Below are 21,580 nucleotides of genomic sequence, written 5' to 3'. Positions count from 1 at the left end.
GTTCAGCCATCACCTGCACGGGCACATGCGTGTGCCGGGACACGTGGCGCGAGGATGATCAGAATTAGCCTGGTGTGAGCTTATGTGCGTTCGCGGCTGTGGACTTAACCAACACTGACTCGTCATCACAGGTCCGTGCCTGGCTCTCACAAACCGCGCTGTGACGGGCCATCCGTCAGGATTTACAGCCTGCTCCCCACGAGCCAGACACACAGACAGGATCTGTCTTGATGCAACGTGCACTCGAGTGTGGGGACCGGATCAGCAAACATGAGGCCAAGCGCCACGCCCGGCAGAGATAGGCGCCGTGCAGGACGGACTCCCAGCGGGAGACCGGTCCTCCGGGCGGCGTGCCAGCTGGACGTGTGGGTGCTGCAGGAGCGGTGGCCTCTCGGAAGACCGTCACCTCCTTGCTGACAGGAATTCAAGACGGCACCGGACGTGCAGAGCTGAAATTCTCCTGACACACGTTCCCCGTCTGCCCTGTAAAGAGCGCACACCAATCTGCGTCCCCGACCGTGCTCCGTAATCACGTTACCCACGTGCTCCCCACGTGGGATTTCATCAGCGAGTGCGGTGAAATAGGTAAAACGCTCTCGTTTTAATTTAATTTTTTAATTTTGATTTTCATTCAGCTTCTGTCATTTACTCAGTACAATTTTTGGGTGTCTCGTAGTTGCCATATTTATGATTTGTACGTTTCAGGTGAATTTTCTGTTATTTACTAAAACCTTTCTGTGCGTGTCACTTGCCACTGAACTCTGCAGCGTCCCGGGTGTTTCCACCGTGTGTTACTGATACAGTCGGCTCGTTAGGGCCCGGGGGTGGGGGGGCTTCTTTGTCCTGGGTCGTACTTCCCACTTCCTGGCATGTCTGGTAAGTTTTCACCGGGTGCCAGACGTTCTGAGGCTCACCCTGTTGGGTGCCGGATATTTTTGTTTTCCTAAATACTTTCGTGCGCTTTGTTGCAGATGTGGTGAGGTTGCTTAGACACTTTGATTCTTCCCTGTCTTATTCTGGGGCTTTGTTAGGCAGGACCGGAGCCTCGTCTGCGGTACTTTCCCCCACAACCCAGGCCACCCCTTCCTCGCTCTGACAGGTGTGCTGGGGTCCGTGGCCTTTTCAGTGTGGGCTATTGGAGCACTCTTGTTAAGAGGCAGAGATTGTCCAATTGGGTAGAAAATCAAGACCCAACTTTGTGCTACCTAAAAGAAACGCACTTTAAATATACAGACGTTGGAGAAAGGGGATCCCTCCTACATTGTTGGTGGGAATGCAAGTTGGTACAGCCACTCTGGAAAACAGTGTGGAGGTCCCTTAAAAAGTTAAAAATTGAGCTACCCTATGATCCAGCCATTGCACTACTGGGTGTTTACCCCAAAGATACAGACGTAGTGAAGAGAAGGGCCATATGCACCCCAATGTTCATAGCAGCAATGTCCACAATAGCTAAATCGTGGAAGGAGCCGAGATGCCCTGCAACAGATGACTGGATTAAGAAGTTGTGGTCCATATATACAATGGAATATTACTCAGCTATCAGAAAGAACGAGTTCTCAACATTTGCTACAACATGGACGACACTGGAGGAGATAATGCTTAGTGAAATAAGTCAAGCAGAGAAAGACAACTATCATATGATTTCTCTCATCTATGGAACATAAGAACTAGGATGATCAGTAGGGGAAGAAAGGGATAAAGAAAGGGGGGGGTAATCAGAAGGGGGAATGAAACATGAGAGACTATGGACTATGAGAAACAAACTGAGGGCTTCAGAGGGGAGGGGGTGGGGGAATGGGATAGGCCGGTGATGGGTAGTAAGGAGGGCACGTATTGCATGGTGAACTGGGTGTTATACGCAACTAATGAATCATCGAGGCTTACATCGGAAACCGGGGATGTACTGTATGGTGACTAACATAATATAATAAAAAATCATTATAAAAAAAAAATAAATAAATATACAGACGTAAATAGGGGCAAAGTAAAATGATGGAAAGGGTAAGCCACGCCAATAGTGATCAGAAGAAAGCTAGAGTTGGGGGCGCCTGGGTGGCTCGGTCGTTAACCGTCTGCCTTCGGCTCAGGGCGTGATCCCGGCGTTCTGGGATCGAGCCCCACATCGGGCTCCTCCGCTGGGAGCCTGCTTCTTCCTCTCCCACTCCCCCTGCTTGTGTTCCCTCTCTCGCTGGGGAGAGAGCGATCTCCTCTGTCATAGATCCTCCTCAGCGATCTCTCTGTCAAATAGATAAATACAATCTTTAAAAAAAAAAAAAAAAGAAGAAGAAGAAAGCTAGAGTGGATACGTTAATATCACCCAAAGTCGATTTCAGAGCAGAGGATATTACCAAGGACGACGAAGGTCCTCTCCTGGTGTCAGAGATGCCGGAGGACTAGGAGGATGTCAGTCTCAACCGTTTCTGCAGCAAAGATGAGCTTCCAGGTGGAGCTGAAAGGGCAGATGGGCAAACCCGGGGTCAGGTGGGGAGACTCGGTGGCCGGTTGGACAGCCGGAAACGTGACGAGGACCTACAAGACCTCACAGCCCTGTGCGCGAGCCTGAGCGGACTGACATCAGAGACTCTCCCGGCGAGGGCGGAGGGGCATTCTTCTCAGACACACACACAACAGGCACAAAGCTTCTGGGCCATGAAACAAGTCATAATGAATGCGAAAGATTTCGGTCACCCCGAGTATGTTCTCTGACCACAGTGGGATGGAACAAGAAACAAGCAACAGAAAGATATCAGGAAAATCCCCCGAATACTTGGAAACAAAACAGCACACTTCTAAATAACCCATGGTCTGAGAAGCAGTCTAAAGGGAAATTAGAAGGTATTGTAAACTGGGGGGCATCTGGGGGGCTCAGTCGGCGAAGCGTCTGCCTTCAGCTCAGGTCATGATCCCAGGTGCTGGGGTCGAGTCCCGCGTCGGGCTCCCTGCTCAGCGGGGGGTCTGCTTGTCCGGCCGCCTGCCGCTCCCCCTGCTTGTGCGCTCTCTGTCTCTCTCTGTCAAGTAAATAGAAAAATCTTTAAAAAAAGAAAGTGTTGTAAACTGAATGGAAATGAAAAGAAAAACAAAAATTTGTGGAATTCACTAAAGCGGTGTTTAGAGGGGAACGCAGGTCACTCAACACCCCATTCAAAAAAAAGAAAGGTCTCAGCTTCTAACATCAGAAACCAGGAAAAGGGACGCAAATGAAACCTGGAGTGAACAGAAGAAAGGAAATAATGAAGTTCAGAGCAGAAGTAAATGAAATGGGGGAAAAAGAAAACCAAAAGCTACATCTTTAAGATAAAATCGGACTTGTATCCAACATTTATAAAGAACTCTCACCGTTCATTCAATAAGAAGACCGGCAACCCAGTGAAGACACGGGGGGAGCCCAGGGCCGTGGAGCCCAGTGCGGGAGGCCGGACTGGGAAGTCAGGGCGGCATCTCGGGGCGGAGCCATGCTGGCCCAGGTGCCCTGGACGTCGTCTGTCGAGAAGGGCACTCCAGCGCTGGGGTCCTCCTCCCCGGCCCCAGAACCTCAGTCCAGTCTTGAGAAGAACATCAGACAAATCCTAATTGTGAGACAGAAAATTCCTGAAAAGTCCTCAGAGCTGTCGAGGTCATCGAACACAAGGGAAGCCTGGGAAGCTGTTGGCCAACAGGGACCTGAGGAGACGTGAGAGCTGAATGTCATGTGTGTCCTGGACGCTGGAGCAGAAGGGACATCAGGTAAAAACTAAGGAAATCTGAGCACGGCAGGGGCTTCAGTTAGTAATATCATTATCAACGAGGCTCATTAATTGTGACAAATGTATCACATTACTGTAAAGTGTTAACAGCAGGGCGGACTGGGGGCTGGGTATGTGGGGACTCTGTACTATCGTTCTCCAAAACTTTTCTGTAGATCCAAAATAAGAAGTTAATTTTTGAAAGTGTGCAAAAGCTTCGAATAGGTATTCCACCAAATAAGATGAGAAAACAGCTACTAATCACGTAAAAAGACACTTCACGGCCAAGAGGACGGTTGGAATCAGGAAAACAGACACTAGCAATTGTGGACCAGGATCCGGAGAAATGCAGATCCTCGCTCCTTGCTGGGGCTTTAATACGGTGCAGCCACTTTGGAAAACAGTGTGGCAGATTCTTAAAAAGGGAACCTAAGGGACCACACAGCTCAGCCATTCCTTGCCGGACCGCTGCCCGAGAGAACAGGAAGACCACGTCCGCGCTGTGCAGAGCAAGTCAGGGACCGAGACCCAAGCGGGGAAACGCCCCAGATGTCCGACCGCAGGCGAAGGCAGCAGCCGGTCGTGTCCTTCTGTGTGACGGGCCCACCCCGCGGCGCGAAGGGGCGGACTGCAGAGACCCAGGGCCGCGCGGACGGCGCCCGAAGCGCTGTGCTCAGTGGCGGCCACAGACCCGCCTCCCCAGTTACGCCTGTTCCAGGATTCCACTGACACGAGGTTCTAGGGAACACACGTCGGGCTGTCAGGACAGAAAGTAGGTCAGCAGTTGTCTGGGGTGGTGGGTGGGAGGTTACAAGTCTGCCTCCGTAAAGCTGCTTTAAAAATAGGTTGTGTTAGTGAGGGCACCAGTCTGCGAGGGTGATGCCGCGGCCGCGCCTGGGCCTCAGCGCCCGAGGTCCCCCGGCAGCCCCGCCCCTGTCCGAGGTAGGACGGCGCCTGGGCAGGGGTCTCGGGAGCCACAGGCCCGACTCCTGGAGGAGAGCGTCGCTGCGTCCCGCCTGCCTGCCCGGGGCCTTGAGCGTGGAGGGAGGGACAGGGCCGCCACCCGCGTGGAGCCTCAGAGCAGTGGTTTCGGCCCGCGGCTCGGACGGCATTGGGAGCGTCCTATTTTTCTAATGTAGAACCAACTTTACTTCCCTAGAATGGACCCCACTGAGAACAAATTCTGTTTTCCTGTAGAATTCTGTAAGAGACGGCATCTTCCCCTTCCTAAGCCTGTCTCTGGTTTAGCGTTTCCCACTGTTGGAGGAGGAGCTGGCCTCCTCTCTCTCCGCCAGTTTTTGGCATCATTCTTCTGCGGATTTCACAAAAATAACCTGGGGAATTTCCTTCTTTTTTCTCCTTTCCAAGAACATTTTAAATATCATCGGAATTATCTTTCTTAAATGTTTGAAAGAATCCATCTGTGAATTCTTAGACATAGTTCTCCGTTTTTGACAACATTTTTTAGAAAATCTGCTTCATTCACGTTTTCAGACGTATTAGGATACAAAGGAGTATTTGGTCATATTAATGTCCTTTCGCTCTGCAGCGATTTCCCGCGTGCTTTTCCTAATTCTGAACATCTTTATGCTTTCCATCTCCTTGCCCCGAGCAGCGGCTGCCCTGCCCGTGCTGCTTGAAGACCCGCATCCGGACCCAGCCCGACTACGTTGTCTTCCTCACAAGGAATAGCGGTGCCCAGTCCTGCCTCCTGCCCTGCGGGGTTCTGTCTCTGGAGGCTCGAGGCCGAGGTGTCATCTGCTCTGTGTGTTCCTGCTGCCTCGGGAACAGGAGTGCTCAGGGGAATTTGCAGCATTGGCTGCCCCCGCCCCCAGATTTTGCTGGATCAAGGCCCCCTTGCTGCTTCCCAGACATGCAACAATCCTGGTTTCACTCCCATTTCCTAACTCTTTCACCATTAGAGAGATTTTACATTTACAAGGGCCCGGGAGGTGGGGGTTGTTCCTGGTTTCACTGTTCATCAGGCCGTCCACTGGGGGCCTTCGGAGATGTGGCCTTAATCCTACTTGGCTAACGCAGTGAGGTTATCTATGCAGACTGATGGGTTTTTTTCAGACATAAGATTATACATTGTTTTAAATTTATGCCTCTTTTTTAAATTGTCATAAAATATTCATAGAATAAAATGTACAATTTTGACCATTTTTAAGTGCCCAGTCAGTTCACAACAATGTGAACGTCCCCACCCTCCATCTCCAGAACTTTCTCATCTCCCCAAACTGTCCTCATTAAACACCGACTCCCCACCCCGTCCCCCAGCCCCGGCACCCACTACCCACTTTCTGTCTCTACTTGAGGGATCTCCTGGAACCGACTGCATTTCTTCTTTTGTGTCTGCAAATCTCACTCAGCGAGGTATTTCCATGCAGGGTTCATGCAGGTGGTGGCCCGTGTCAGAATCCCCTTCCTGGTAAAGGCTGAGTAATACTCCATCGTGTGGCCGGACCACGTTTGTTCACGCATCCATCCGTCGGTGGACACCGGGTCGTTTCCACCTGTTGGTCATTGTCAGTCATGCTGTCTTTAGTTCTTTGGGGCATGTACCGAGGAGAACACCTGCTGGGTCACGTGGTGATTCTATGTTTAATTTTTTGAGGACCCTCCACACTGTTTTCCATGGCAGCTGCACAATTTTATACCCTGTTGACCCCATGGTGCACGGGGCTCCAGGTTCCCCACATCCTCACAAAGGCTTGTTTTCTACCTTTTTTTTTTTTAAGATTTGTTTATTTATTTTAGCAAGAGAGCCCGAGCAGGGGAGGGGCAGAGGGAGAGGGAGAGAAGCAGACTCCCCGCTGAGCAGGGAGCCTGAAATGGGGCTCGATCCCAGGACCCTGAGATCATGACCTGAGCTGAAACCAGGAGTCGGACGCTCAACCCACCAAACCACCCAGGTGCCCTGCTGTTTTTTTCAAACTGTTATTATTATTTTTTAATAGTAATGGGTGCAACGTGGCGTCGTGTGGTGTAGAAGAACGTTTGACTGCTTTTTGTAAAGGTTCCAGAGTTTGAAAAGGACTCGTGCTATTTTGTTCAGGGTTTAGGTTTGGTGTGAACCTGGTTTGTAACCTGGTGATCTTATTTCTGTCTTTAAATAATCATGAAACACGGGTGTGTTCATTATAGAGTTTCTCTGCTGGCTTCCCAAACGAAGCATCTGGATACTCACTCGTCTGCACCCGGCTCTCAGAGCGCACAGCGGCCCCCACACTCACAACCACCTGGGACTCCCCGACCTGGGTGCATCGTGACCGTGTGCCCGCGTGGCCGAGATGTCACCTTGTCTCTAGTCGTTTGCCACGGCCGCAGCTGAAACCAACAGGCCGCATAGTGTCTGTGGGCATGTATCCTACAGGGAGGAGCGTTTGTTTTAATGGGACCGTCGTGGAGGGGTAGGGCAGTGGGGTCAAATGTTGGGCGGGCTGTGCCCAAACTGCTGTGGCCACTGGCCTTTCCCCAGAGACGGAGAGAGGGCGTGACTCCCAGCACTCCCCGGCAGTACACGTTGTCACGTTTGAAACCGTCTCCAATCTGATGCCCTTCGTGCTGCCCGCAGCTCTCTGGACGTTTCTGGGACTCACGGGTGGGGGCATTTTCCCTGTGGCACGTGGGTCAGCTCGTCTCCGACAGTTATACTGCCAGATGAATCTGAATTTGGTCCAAACCCCGAAAAAGAAAGAAGGAAGCATTGTTGGTGTTTCAGTTGGAAGCGCCCGGGCCGCACACGGTCAGGCATCAGTTTCGGGGTAACTGGCGTCTTTGTCGCGTTAAGCCTGCCCTTCAGGAATTCGCAACGTCTGCAAAGCCTTACATTTAGGAGATGTTTTCTACCTACGGGTTCTGTGGATTTCTTTGTTAAACTTGTCCCTAAGTACTTGCTATCTTTATAATTATTGTGTCTGGAACGTTGTCCCATTTGTGTCCAGCCTGTTATGGATTGTGGGGCGCAAAGCAAGTATTTGTATCTATAAATAGCGCATCGAGCCATTCTGTCCTATTCCATGATGAGCTGTGGTAGGTTTTCCCTGGATGTCGTGATCTCTTTAGGTATGGGCCCATGCCACCAGCAGGAGAGGTGAGGGGGCAGGGGGAGAGGACCTGGTATCTATATACTCGCTTTATTTTCTCAGGAAATGCAGTAGAACTCCAAGACAGTCTCCTACAGAGGGTGCGAGGCCACCCGTGTCCCTCTGCCCTTGCAGCTGGAGGCAGGGCCGTGGGGCCCCTGGGGTGGCTGAGACCCCTGCCCTGCCTGTCCCACGGTGGGGGGGTGGGGATGGCGAGACCTCAGGGGGTATGGTTTTAATGTTGATGACACCCAGTTGATTAATGTTTTCTTTTACGTTCATGCTTTTCGTCACCTATGTAAGAGATCTTTGCATAAGTCAAGCTCACAGGGATTGTGTTTTCTTCTAGAAGTTCCATAATTTTAGCTCTTATGAGTAGGTCCATGATTGAGCTTTGTGTAGGGAGTGAGGTAAGGGAAGAAATTTACTCATTTATTTGCATGGGGACACCTAGTTGCTGCAGTGCTGCTTGTGAGAAGACTGTCCTTTCCTCATTGCATTATCTTTGCAGCTTTGTCAAAAAAAATCAGCTGAACATGGATGGCTGGGTCCATTTCTGGGCTCCGTTCCGTTCCATTGACCCACAAGTCTACCGCACTATCTCGATTACAGGAAGTCTTGAAGTCAAGTATGTACGTCCTCTAGAGTTGTTCTCCTTTTGCAAAGATGCTCTGTCTATTCTAGGTCTCCTTCCATTTCCACATGAATCTAGACTTGGCTGGTAAATTTGTTCAAAAAGCCTGCTTGCGTTTTGCTTGGGATTGCACCGAGCATATAGCCCAGCCCAGGGGAGACTGATGTCACAGCAGAGCTGCGTCCTTGAACGTGGTGAAACCCCATGCATTCTGGTCTTCTCTAGCTCCTCTCAACAGTTCTGTGGTTTTACATCTGTTAAGAACAGAAGCATAGATATTTTATGTTTTTGTCAGTGTTTTCAATGGGATTATTTTAAAATTTCATGTTCCGATTGTTTGCTGTTAGTATATAAAAATCTATTTGTTGCTTATTAATCTTGTATCTTGGGACCATGTTAAATTCACATATTGATTCTAGTGGTGGTTATCAATAAGGGCAACCTTACTTCTGCCTTATCAAACTCCCAGCCTTCTTTTTCTTTTCTTGCCTTAGTGCAGGGACTAGGTCCTTTAGTACAAAGGTAAGTGGGGTCAGTGAGAAGGAGCACCCTCTGCTCATCACCGAGCCAAGACAGAAGTGTTCAGTATTTCGTCATGGACTACGACATTAACAGGAGAGTTTGTAAAGATTTCACTTGTGGCTGAGTGCATGGTACATATCTTTTACAATTTTAGTTTGTAATTGCCAAATATTTATTGAGCCAGACATGCCAGACACTGTTCTAGGTGTTGGGGGCACAGCCAAGAGCTGGTCTGTTCCTGCTTTCGGGGAGCTCACTTTCTGTTGGCATAGACTGACCAGAAAAAGCAAGCAAACTTATAGTATCATTTCAGGTAATGGTACCTGTGGGGAAATGAAGCTGGCTCATGAGGGCTGTTTTCTCTTCCCTCGTTTTTATTTTGGGTTCATATTCAGATCTGTAATCAACAAGAATTTGTGGTGTCACATAGGAGTTCTGGGTCATGCTTCCCCACCAAAAAACTTATTCCAGGCCCATTTAGGGAAATCTGGTTCTTTCTCCAGTCTTCTGAGGCCCCACCTCCATCCCCAGTCACGTGTCCGAGTCCTGTCTGTGTTTGTGGGGCTGCGGGTGGGCCAGCCGCTCTGACCCGATTTCTGTCTAACTCCACAGCCAGACTGCATCACAGCACAGCACACGTGAGTTGTCTGCTCTGGCTGTCTTCTTCCTGGTTCTTTCCTCGGTTCTGTCCTGGCCTTTACGGGACTTTTAGCTTTTCCGTATGCAAAATTCTTGACTTGTCAAATTTCACAGAATTTCCTTTTTAACTCTTGGGGTGTGGTTGAGACTCTCTTTGGGGAGACCTGACAGCTTCATTATGGAATCTCCCCAGCCATGAACATGGCAGGTGTCTTTATTCATTTAGAAATATTTTAGTTTTCCATTAAATTTTGTAATTTTCCCATAGATTTATTTCGAGGTATAAAACACTTTTCTCTTTTTAAAATCTGACTTTAATCTACATGTAACGTGGTATCCTGGACCGGATCCTGGAATAGGAAGGGGCATTCGTGGGGAAGCGGTGACATGCAAGTACACTCTGCAGCTGGTCTCGTAGTGATACGCTTGCGATGACGGTATCGGCTTTGACGCATGTATCACAGCTGACGTTGGAGGAAGCTGCTCAGGCGTGTGCAGGAGCCCTTTGTACCTGTGTGACCTTTGTAAATCTAAAACTATTTCCAAATGAAGTTTTAAAAGTCAACAGTAACTTATGTATTTAAATATGCATAATTTCAGTCATGTATCATGTGCCATAAATGAACGCACCCATGGTGGTGACCGCTATCGCGGGGGGACAGGTATGCGTGAGGAGCCCCAGGAAAGTGTCTGGGTTGGGAGCCGCGGACAAAGTTCCGGAAAACGAGCTCTAGGAAGAGCAGCGAGGGCAAAGTTCCTGAGGTGGGCGCATCAGAGCCCGTCACTCCGCCCCTACCTCCCCAGGCCTTTGGAGAAAAACTTGCGCAGAGTTGGGGGGGGCTGTTATATTAGCAGGGGCATTGAAGGAGGAGGACTAGGGGCGTGGGGCTGTGGGCAGAGGGAAGGGGCAGAGCTGGGGCAGGTCGAGGCCTGGGCGGGGCCTGGCGGCTCCCACCTGCTGGCAGCTCGTGCTGTCTTGTCCCCGTTGTTCCGTGAGCCTTGGGGACTGGTTCTTTGATGGTGTGGGATTTCGGCATCACCCCACCACCACCACCAGAACCCACTCCTGGGTGGAAAGATGCCCACACTTCATCCTGAGCTGGGGTCATGCCCTGGGAGGTTAGCCCAGTGTGTAGGGCACGGGGTGAGACACGCCACCCGGGTCTGCGCCTCCCAACCCCATGCGCTGTTTTCTCCACTTCTCACCTGGGAACTGAGGCTCGGAGAAGAGCGAGGGAAAAGGTGGGTAGACTCCGGCCCCCTCCCTGCGCTCCTGCCCCCGTGGAGCCAGCGTGGGACCCTGGCTGTGGGACCCTGGCTGTGGGACCCCGAGCCATGGAGCATACCCACCTCTGCAGGCAGGGACGTGGGCCTTGGGGTTGGGGTGGGACTGCTCGGTGTCTGTTTCCTCATCTGTAAATGCGGTTGGCGGCTACGGGGCGGGGCCCCCCAGGCACCCCCCGCCCTGGCTGTACCAGCCTGGTCCCCCAGCTTCCACACCAGGACCGAGCTGCCTGCACTGTCTGCTACGGCCAGGCGGGGCCTCCGGAAGCGCCATTCAGGGGAGACTGGGAGCTAGTGGCGCTCCCCACATGGTGCTGTGGACGCCGCAGGGGTGGGTCCCATTCAGACGGTGAGTGGCTTTGCAGCCAGCCGGGGCAGCACCAATCCATGCCGCTGTGGAGTGACCTCTGGCCCCCTCGCCCTGGCCTAGGAGGGGCCGTGCCGCCTCCCGGAGCCACCCCTTCATCTGATGGGCCAGGCCCCCCTTGGCTTCCCCTAAGCCTCAGGCCAAGTGGACCAGCCCAGAGCTCAGCTGAGGGCCGGACAAGAACGCCCAGAACCCTGGGGAGCCCAAGAAACTCAGAGCCAGAGGGTCCTGGGGAAGCCCCCCCAGGTCCACCCTAGTGCAGCGCAGAGCCCGGCACACAGCTGGTGCTCAGTGGATGCCTCTTTGATCACTAGGCCTGTGCCCACGTGCTGCGTTGGAGAAGCAGGGTTAGAGGCCACAAGTAAGGGCGCCCCACCCCCACCCTTCCCCAGCTGTCCTATACCTTTCCCTCCCCGGTGGGCGGGGGGCGAGACCAGTTCACCAGCTCGGCCTTTGTTTTGTTTTTTTAAAGATTTTGTTTGTTTGTTTTAGAGAGAGAGTGTTTAAAAGGGGGGGAACTGGGGGGGTAGAGAGGGGGAAAGAATCTCAAGCAGACTCTGTGCTGAGTGCGGAGCCCAGTGATGCGGGGCTCGATCTCATGACCCTGAGATCATGACCTGAGCCGAAACCAGAGTCAGATGCTTAACTGAGCCCCCCAGGCGCTCCCCCCGCCCCCGTTCTGCTTGAACATGCCAGTCCTTCTCAGGAGAGAGGAAGAGCAGTTGGTCACTCTCACTTTAGTGTGAATTAGCTTGTTCAAGGGGGGAGGTTTACAGACAAGTGGTACATCGATGCTGTGGGTGGCCAACAGGCAGGGAAGTCGGAAAAACTGCAGCTTCCCCCTGGATTGTGGGGTTTGTCCCTGCCGCCCCCACATCCCCCAGAGATGACAGCAGCACAGAGGCTGAGAGATTCTGCTAGTTATCTGGGCAACTGTGAGAAGAGTGTGTAGTGACTCTACTGTATGACCTGGTTTCCCTTGAATCACTGGCTTCAAATCGGCTTTATAAAATTTTTCAGATGTGCCCGAAAACGGGCCCTGAGGTTTTAGTTTTCTGTTAGTCTGCATCTGTGCCAAATACCCGGTACAAGAGGGCTTCCTGTCCTCACAGTGACATGGTGGCCTTGGCGTCCCCACACTCCAAGACCCAGCTAGGAAGGCCCACAGGAGTCGGCATGGCCCTGCCTGACGAACGTCCAGTTTTCCGCCCAGAGCACTCAACCAAAGAGTTGTTCTCTGGCCACCAACAGCTAGTGGTCTTGCAAACCACTTCCTCCGCTCACATGGTTGAGGGTCACTCCTGAGTTACCGGCAAGAGTCGCCTATGGCACCGACACCTGCCGGAAGTCTCTCCGGGCTCAGGACCACGCAGACGGGTGCAGGAGCAGAAGAGCGTGACGGTCCGAGAGGGCCAAGGTCATGGAAATGGACAATCAGAACGTGGAGTCACTGGGTTTAGAGAGAAGGGGGCAGTATGGAGCCCGCCCACACAGACTGAACCGAGGGACCCTGTGCATGTCCACCTCACAGTCTATGCCCAAGGCACAGACTGAGTTAGCCTTGGGCAGTGCCCATGTGGGCTCACCACCAGGTCAGAGGACAGAGGCAGACGGAAGGGTGTCGATGGGAGTGGGGATGGGTGCTCACTGGTCCTTGCTCAGGACGGCAGGCACAGGGGAGCCCTGGGGTGGGGGGACCCTTGCAGAGGAAGCATGCAGGGATGATGGGAACACTGCCTTGCCCCTACTGGCCAGGCAGGGGCGCCCCAAGGGCTGACCGCCCCAGGCTGGGATTGTTCCCCCCAGCCCCACCCACGATGCCTGTGACGTGGGGCCGCTCTGCTCCCAGGAGCACTGAAGGGCCGGGGCTCACCGCAGTGCCAGCCAAGCTTGAGCTGTAATTACAGGTCTCTGTCCTGTGGGCCGAGTCGCGGAGGGCGTCCAGGGAGGTGTTTGTTGTTGCCTGTGAAGCAGGAGCTCATGAGAAAAGTGGTGGCTGGTGCAGCAGAGAAATTAGGGCCTTGGTGCTACAACACACAGCCTCCAGAAGCAATGGGCCAGGGGTTCCCCCGGCCCCTGCACGCAGGACCTCGCAGACACGTCGCCTGGGGCAGCTCCTCAACGCACGTGTCCCTGCGTTCAAACCACTCCTTCCCCCACCTCTGCAGGCTGAGCCTGTGTTGGGCACGGGAGCCCGAGAAGACAGGCCCAGCCCCTCCCGGACTCACACGGACACCGGTACAGCCACATGTTCAGATAGGCAGATGCACGCACGTGTGATCCCACGTCCCTGCCAGCACGGACCTCCTCCCTCCCCCGACACACACACACAGGCCAGCCTTCCCTCCGCGGATAGAAGGCTCCAGCCAGAACCAGAACGGGCTGGGGGCTGGGGCCAGGAGGGAAGGAGCAGAGATGGAGGGAGACCCGAGCCTCGGGCTGGACCCTCGCGGGGCAGCAGCAGCCAACAAGGGGGGCTGGCCTGACTCACCACCCTTCTGTCCCCAGGGGCCACAAAAGACATGGGGAAGATGCTTGGGGGTGACGAGGAGAAGGACCCCGATGCAGCCAAGAAGGAAGAGGAGCGCCAGGAGGCCCTGCGGCAGGAGGAAGAGGAGCGCAAGGCCAAGTACGCCAAGATGGAGGCGGAGCGTGAGGCCATGCGTCAGGGCATCCGAGACAAGGTGGGCACAGGGCGTGAGGACAGCTGGGCTCCGGACGGGGCACCCCCACCCCACCCACCTGGACTGGGCCTCCTCCTGCCCCCTCCTGTGTCTGGTTCCACGGAACAGACCTTTGGATGGTCCCTCCGAAGCTCTGGGAGGTGGTCCGATGGGAGGGGGCAGGACCGGAGTCCACGTCTGCTGCACAGGCCGGCCAGCATTAGGGCTCACCAGGGGGGACACCAAGTCTCTCCTGCTCTCAGCAGTGGGCCTGGGTCCCATCCTCATGAGTGGGGTCTCCCAGGCTCTCTGGACCAGATGGTGGTTTCTGCCGGAGAAAGCCTCCCGCCCTGCCCCTCCTGGAGTGTCCCCTCGAACGCCCCTCCGCAGTCCTCTAAGGAGAGACCCCACCCAGAGCGGGTAGGTGCTGGCTGCCCCCAGGCTGCTGGCCCTCAGGCAGGCCCCGGGTGGGGGGAATCATGGCAGGGAAGCGCACCTGAGCAGCCCTGCGGGGTCCTCATACCTGCTGAGGTTCACAACAGAGCGATGGGGAAACAGGCCTGCAGACTGAGGTCTGGCTTGGGGGTGGGCTTTGAGTTGGCAGTCACAGCCTTTCTGGGAATCGTCTGGGCTACCTTCCCCAGTGGGTGGGGCAGTGAAAACATTGTGCCGGCACAAAAGGGGAAACCGAGGCCCAGAGCAGGAGGGGGCAAGGGATGCTGAGCTGGCAGCGAGGCTTACGCACTCAGCACAGCACCAGAGCCACGGGGGGTCCGTGCCCCCAAGGGTGTGTCCACGGCCCATCCTCCGTGGGCCAAACTTCAGCCAGGTTGGAAGGGTGGGAGAGACTGGGAGAGGGCAGGTGTTGGGGAGCTGCTCCAGCCCCATCCGTGGTGGGCCAGGCTGGGTGCCAGGTGAGGAGATGGGGCCTTCCCCTGGGGACCTGGGAGTTAACGTGAGCCCTCGGCGTCCCCCAAACCATATGGCCTCCCAAGGTCTTCAAGGCCACCCCGGCCCCAAGCCAGGCTGGGCCTCCTCCATCAAAGGTACCTGTGGCCTGGCCGTCACTGGGTCCAGGTGCCTGGGTGAGACTCAGTATGGGGGGTGTTGCCTTGCTTGGTTCCTTCCTGTCTTAACCCCGATGACCCTGGCTCTGGGTTCTGAGGGAGGCATTCCCAGACCCTGCAGATAAAACCCGCTGGTAGGGGCCTGGGTCCCCTCAGGAGATCTCTGTGGTCCCCGGCCCTGGACTGTCTGAAATGCCCAGGCTGACGAGTGGCAGAGCCTAGACCCCGGGAAGTTCCCACCTGCTGAGTTCTGCCTCAGTGTACCCAGGGAGGGGCCAGCCCCACCCAGTAGAGGTAGAAGCCAGGCCTCCCAAGGTGGGTTGGCACATCTCTGAGCCCACGTGGGGCCCCCAAATTGATGGGGGTGTGGAGACCGCAACCCTCAACATCCCGCCACTGGTCACTGGACGCCCTTTCTGGGGACCTGCAGAGAGCTCCGGCTGATTCTGCTGTGAGAGCCACTCTCGAGTGCCTCCTGCCCCTTTCTGCCCCAGCACCTGCCCCTCCTGGGTCAGGCGGCTGAGGCTGTGGAGGGACATGGATCAGAAGGTGGGGGAGGTGGCAGAAGGGGGAGAATGAAGAGACAGAGACAGACGGATGTCCTCGCAGAACATCTTCTAAGAGGGGAGGAGTGGGGTGACGGCGGCTGTGGCTGGGGGAGCTGAGGGAGGGACAGAGACAGAGACATGGGAAGGGCAGGGGGGCGGGTTAGGGAGCTCCAGCCCACCCGTCTCTCTATCCGTCTGTGTCCAGCTACGCAGCTGTCCATGGCTTTGCCCCAGGTGTGCCCCCCAGTGGCAGATCCTGGGAGGGTCTGCCCTTGAGCCTCACAAACAGGTCACAGTGTTCAGACGGGCATCGGAGCCCCCCGGGGTGTGGAGTGGGGGTGGCCTCCCCAGGCTCCCCCGTCAGGAGGCAGGTGCCAAGTGAGCCCCCTGCCCTGAGCCCCGGCCTGGCCTTCAGGGACTCATGCGAGTTCACGTGCTCAACAGACTGCACTCATTTTATCTTTAATATGGAAGCGCTTTTCGTCCCTCCTCTCTTCACACCGTCCACGGCTCCCGTTTCCTTTGGGACCCCAGCCCCAGGCTGGTGGTGACTTATGCCCACTGTGCACTGGGCCCTCTTGGGGTCCATGTTCACAGCGCCCCAGGGCCTTTGCTTGGTTGCTTCTCTCTCCCTGAGGCTCCTCCCTCCCCTCCCCTCCCCTCCCCATCCTCCACACAACCGTCCCCTTCTCCTGCTTGATTTTGCTCCCCAAACCCACTTTTATCTGACACACTCCCGTTTTCACTTGCTCGCTGTTCATTGCCCACCCCCACGTGGAGCGTGGGGCTTCGGCCGTTCTGTGCCTGGCTCTGTTGCTGCTGACCGAAACGGAGCCTGGCCGCGTGGCTGCTGAGCCAGTGAGTGCGTGAGGGAGCGGATGCTTGAAGGGGCCCCAGCGTCCTCTTCCTCCTCATGGGGATCTGATGGGAGCAGTCCGGAGCTAGGCCCGGTGGACTTGGGAGGTGCCCCCTCCCTGAGAGCAGCTGGGGTCCTGCTGCTCACCAAACTCCCCCAAGTGATGGGCCCTGTCCTCGAGACCCCGCGTTGGGGGTGGCTCTGTGGAGGCCCCTCTCTCCCCACGTGAGCACCCCTAGCTGGGATCCCCTTGGGTGGGCTGGGCGCCTTCACCTCCCCTGCCAGCCGCGGAGTCTGGGCCTCACCCCGCCATGTGGAGGACTCCTTCCTGTGCACATCTGGGTTCTATTCTTGTGGGCCCAGTGGGCACGGTGGCATCTACTGAGCCCAGTTGCAGGGGCAGAGGTCAGAGCACCACGGGCTGGGCCGTGGTGTCCTTACCTGCCCAGCCTGATTGTTTTTGCAGCTATTGTGGGATTAGGTAGGATGAGTGGGCCAGGACTGTCCCCAGAGGGTCTACCCGCAGGGAAGGTGTGGGTGTGTTGGGGATCCCCTGGACACCACAAAACTGAGTCTGCAGGCAGGGGCCTTTCCTGTGTGGCAGCGGAGCTAAATGAGACAGGGGTCACCTGGCCAGGAATTGGGTAGGGCGTGGTGCTGCTGCTGGGCAGACGGGGACAATGGTGAGTCCCTCCATTCATGGGTCAGAGGCAGCTCAGGAGGGGTTCTGAGATGTTTTGGATGCTGGAGCCCCAGGAGGCCCGGTCTTCCCAGCGCCATCACTCCAAACTCCAGAATGTGGCCCACCCCCTCCTGTGAGCCCCAGGGCCCCTTGGAAATGGAGGGAGCTCACAGTAGGAGTGGAGGCTGTGCGTGGATGGCGTGGGGTGCAGGGCCGGAGCTGACCCCCTCGCCAGCAGCCATCCTGAGTGGTGGGGCAGGGAGCCTGCTTGAGTGGGGGGAGCACCTGGTCCCTGCTGCGCCCCAGCACCCTTGAGTGACCCAGCCCCCAGGTCCTGCCCCTGAGAGGTCTGCCTGACACTCATGTCGACCGGGTTCTCTGCAGAGCCCTCTTCCACCTGTCCAGGTCACCCTTCCCACTTCCCTCCTGCTCCCCACAGGTGGGAACCCGCCCTTCAGGTGTGGCTTGCTGTAGATTGCCCCCGCTGGCCCCCAGGCACCAGACTTGGCTTCCTCCAGTCCTCCCCTGGTGCTACATACCCCAGGCCTCATGGGGGCTGGTCAGAAAAGGGGGTGCTGAGCTGCTAGTCCAGGGCTCCATCAGGTGGGTGGGGGGCCATCACATGGAGGACAGAGGGGCCAGGGTCACGTGTCCTCTGGAGCACCCAGGTGCCTTGGCGACCTCATCCAAGGAAAGCAGAAGCAGGCTGGTAGGATGTCTCACCTCAGGGGTTGGTGGGCAGAGCCTCCCTCTCCCCACCCCATTGTGGCGCACCTGTGAGGCTGACCCACCTGTGCTTGGTTTGCATATGCATCTCCTGATTTGCATACTCACCTTCTGGTTTACATGCCCACCACCGGGTTTGATGATCCGCAGCTTTGAGCCACAACCACCCTCCTCCTAGCACCATCCTGGTGGATCCCAGCCCACCCAGTCCCCACACCTCCTTGAGACCACTCAAGGCTTAGTCTGCGGTTTGTGCTGATAATAACAAGTGTGCATGTGATGGCCGATTTTTCGTTGCTTTGGAATATTACAGATCCTCATTGTTAATTAGCACCTGGTTCCTCCCAGACACGGGGTGTGGGGCGGGACCCTGCCATCCTCATGGTCAGTGTGGAGGCTGGGCACCTCCAGTGGGTGCCTGGATCAGCTGTGGCTGGACACTGGTCTCTGCAGCTCGGGGGGCCTCAAATCGGCTCTTACCCAGATCACATTGGAGCCCAGCTCTGGGGCCCCTCCCCTTACAGTCCTCGTGACCTTCAGGTGGGGCCCAGTGGCCTAAGCCTTGGAATGACTTTGAGTCTCCCTGGAGTGGCTGGGCTGGGGGCTGGGGTCTCCTTCCCGGACGCCAGAGGGGACAGTCCCGGCACTGCAGACTGTGCTCAGAGCTTGCCTCTCTGCTTTCGGAGATTCCTCGGCCCAACTGTGCACAACTTGCTTTCCCCACAGTGTGCGTGCTCCCCGAGCACAGGCACTTCTGCAGTGAGTGTGAGTGGGGGCTTTGGGCAGCACGGCCTCCTGGGTCCAGCTCACAGACTGTCACCGCGGCGCATGAATGTTCCTGCCACGTGCACAGACGTCTGTGGCTGTAGGAGTCTGCTGGAGTCTGTGCCCCTGGCTGGAGGGAAGCTCTCTCTGGTCTGACCTAGTTTCTGGCAGTGTCTCTCTCCTCCCCGCCCACGTTCCAGCCCACAGGGCTCCTAGCCACATGTCCTTCCTTCCCCTTCCAAGCCTAAGGGCCACTCCCTCCACCGTGAGTTTGTCCCAGAGTGGTGACCCAGGAAGAGGGCCTGTGTGCCTTGTGCAAGGGAGTGCCTAGTGTCTGGTCAGCTTGTCATACTCTGTGCATTTGGCTGACCTGACATCAGTGCTCACTAGGAAGGGCCCTCTGGTCAATGTGCCTGCTGCCCAGGATGTTCTCTGGGTGCCCCCTTCAGCCCCTCATTGAGACCCACCCAGCACAGGGGACTGGGGGCTGCTCAGGACTCCTGCTGAAGAAGCCTAGAGGAAGCCCTCGTTCCTCTCTCAGTATCTGGCAGGTGCCCAAGGAGGCCCCAGGCTGTGCTGTGGTCACAGGTGGGCAGAGAGCATGGCTTCCTCCTCTCCGACCTCTGCTGAAGGTGGCCATTGACCCCCCATCCCCGAAGCCACCTGCAGCCTCAGGGAGCAGACGGCCACAGAGGTTTCGGTCAGCATCTTGAGCAGGCTGGGGGTGGGACACAGCCAGCCCCCCTGAAATCTGGAAGCAGAGGGCAGGTCCTTCTTGGAGAGCTGGGCATTCCCTCCTCCCCACCAGCACCAGAAGCAGAATCCGCTTTTGTGGGGAGGGGCTGGCAAAGAGAGATGAGTGGGCAATGGGGTCAGTCCTCCCACTGGGCAGAAACACCTCCTCCCTGAGGCCAGTGACCCTGTGCTTGTGTGTCCCCTGTAGAAATCTAGAGTCTGTGGATAATCGCGGACACCCACACGCTGTCCCCAGCTCTCCCTCTTTACCCGTATTAATGCTTCTGCTCCCGTGCACTCCCTCAGGTGTGATCGAGAACCTCAGACTTGGCCAAGGGGCGCCCCTCTTTCCAGCCTGAGTGGGTCCCGAGCTTGGCCCATCAGAGAGACCACCAGCCCCTGAAACCCATGAGTCCAGCATGACCCCACCAATTCCCACCAGCCCACGAGGCCAGAGACCTTCTGGTGGCCACAGGCTTGTCCTCCTCAATCCTGCAGGGCTAGTGGCAGGCCTGGGGGTGGGGGGCATGTGTTAGTCTCTTAGAAATTTATTCTCTCAGTTCTGGAGGTCAGAAGTCCTCAGTCAGGATGTGGGCAGGGGAAACCTGCAGGGGAGAACCCTTCCTTGTCCCCTGTGGTGGCTCCTGGCAGTGCTCAGCGTCCTTGGCTTGTAGCCAGCCTTTCTCCACTTTCCTGTGGCTTTCTCTGTCCTTGTCTTTCTTCAAAAGGAAACTCTCACTGGATTTAGGGCCCAGGATGATCTCCTTACCTTAATAACATCTGCAAAGACCCTATTTCCAAATAAGGCTGCATTCTAAGGTTCCAGGTGACATGAATTTGGGGAGACCCCATTCTACCCACTACAGAGGGGACAGCTGAAATGGGGGGCTCAGGGATGCCCAGGAGTGTTGGCTGAGGGCACGCCTGGGGGGGGGGGGTCCAGACCATCCGCCTAGCGCTGCCATGGGACACCCTCCTCCGCTGGCTGTCCTGGCCATCTAGGGAGACTTGGCTAGGCATGAGGGTGTGACCACACCTCACCCGAGCAGGGATCTGGGCCTCGTGGGCCCGCCAGCCATGGAGCTGTGGGTTCTCCACCACTGCTGGCAGACTTCCTGCCTGCCTCTCCCACCGCTCCTAGACCACAGCCCAGGCCCGCTGAGGACAGCGCCAGCTTCCTGGGGAGGCGAGGCAGGCTGGCGGGAGGAGGGGTGGGGCGGGGTTGCAGCTTTGGAGACCTCCCCTCTGCTTCCCCCTCAACGCAGCCCCCCCAAGCCCCAGCTTCCGCTGTCGCCCCCGCACACTCCGTGGGGTCCCCCGCACCCCTCCCCGGCACCCTTCTGTGCGGGCACTTTGTCTTCTGGGGTCTTGGTGGCCGTCGGTGGGGCCAGGGGCTCCCGCGTGCCCGCTCAGCTTCTCGAGGCGCGGGAAGGGTCCAGCTCTCCCACGTACTGTGTGGCCAGGAGCCAGGCCTGGGGCTGGGAAACCTGCTCGCCCGTCTGACCCCCCTCCTTCCCCCAGTACGGCATCAAGAAGAAGGAGGAGCGCGAGGCCGAGGCCCAGGCCGCCATGGAGGCCAATTCGGAGGGCAGCCTGACGAGGCCCAAGAAGGCCATCCCGCCGGGCTGTGGGGATGAGCCGGAGGAAGAGGACGAGAGCATCCTGGACACGGTCATCAAGTACCTGCCCGGGCCGCTGCAGGACATGTTCAAGAAGTAACAACCCTGCGCTGGACGGCAGCCCGCCCGAGCCCGGAGCCCCACCCCTCCCCGCCCCCTCGCCTACCTACCCCTGTACATGCCCTCCGCGGAGGCCCCTTGAAGGGATGTCGGGAGCAGAGTGCAGCCCCCCCAACGCCAATATAAGCCATAGCCCTAGATCTGTCAGCCCTATGCCCCCCTCATACCTCGGGAGCCTGCGCGCACCTCTCACCCCCACCCCGCTCCCCGCACTGCCATCGCCACCGCCACCGGCGGAGGGGCACCCGCCCCTCCCCAGGCCCCTGCGGTCTGTGCTGCAGGCCCCGGGGACCAGCCCACGTGCTCCTCTGGGTTGGACCCTCCCCCAGAGCCTGGGACGTCCCTTACTGCTCCCGCCCTTCACACCCACCCAGCAGTGCCCAAGGCCAGGGCCACCGAAAGGGCCAGCATCTTGACCACTCCTCGGTGCGCCATCCCTGCGTTGGTGGGCGCTTGTCCGGTCCCAAACTCAGGAGCACAGCCATAGTGGGGGGGGGGGGGCGGGCGAGCGGGCTGGGAGGGGAGCTGGGAGGGGCGAGCAGC

General features: G+C 56.6%; 1 protein-coding gene across 1 annotated transcript in view; it reads left to right on the top strand.

Annotated features, from left to right (window-relative positions):
• Window positions 1-21,139, top strand: part of CPLX1 (complexin 1) — a 33,910-nt gene extending 12,771 nt beyond the window's left edge. The window contains exons 3-4 of the mRNA XM_057309824.1: window positions 13,765-13,940; window positions 20,820-21,139. Of these exons, the coding sequence (XP_057165807.1) occupies window positions 13,765-13,940; window positions 20,820-21,017 (374 nt within the window). The 3' untranslated portion in view covers window positions 21,018-21,139. The remainder of the gene's footprint in view (window positions 1-13,764; window positions 13,941-20,819) is intronic.
• The last annotated feature ends 441 nt before the right edge of the window (window positions 21,140-21,580 follow it).

Source organism: Ursus arctos, unplaced genomic scaffold, assembly GCF_023065955.2.
Source record: "Ursus arctos isolate Adak ecotype North America unplaced genomic scaffold, UrsArc2.0 scaffold_9, whole genome shotgun sequence".
In the NCBI taxonomy this organism is placed as follows: Eukaryota; Metazoa; Chordata; class Mammalia; order Carnivora; family Ursidae; genus Ursus; species Ursus arctos.
This window is presented reverse-complemented; position numbering and strand designations above follow the sequence as displayed.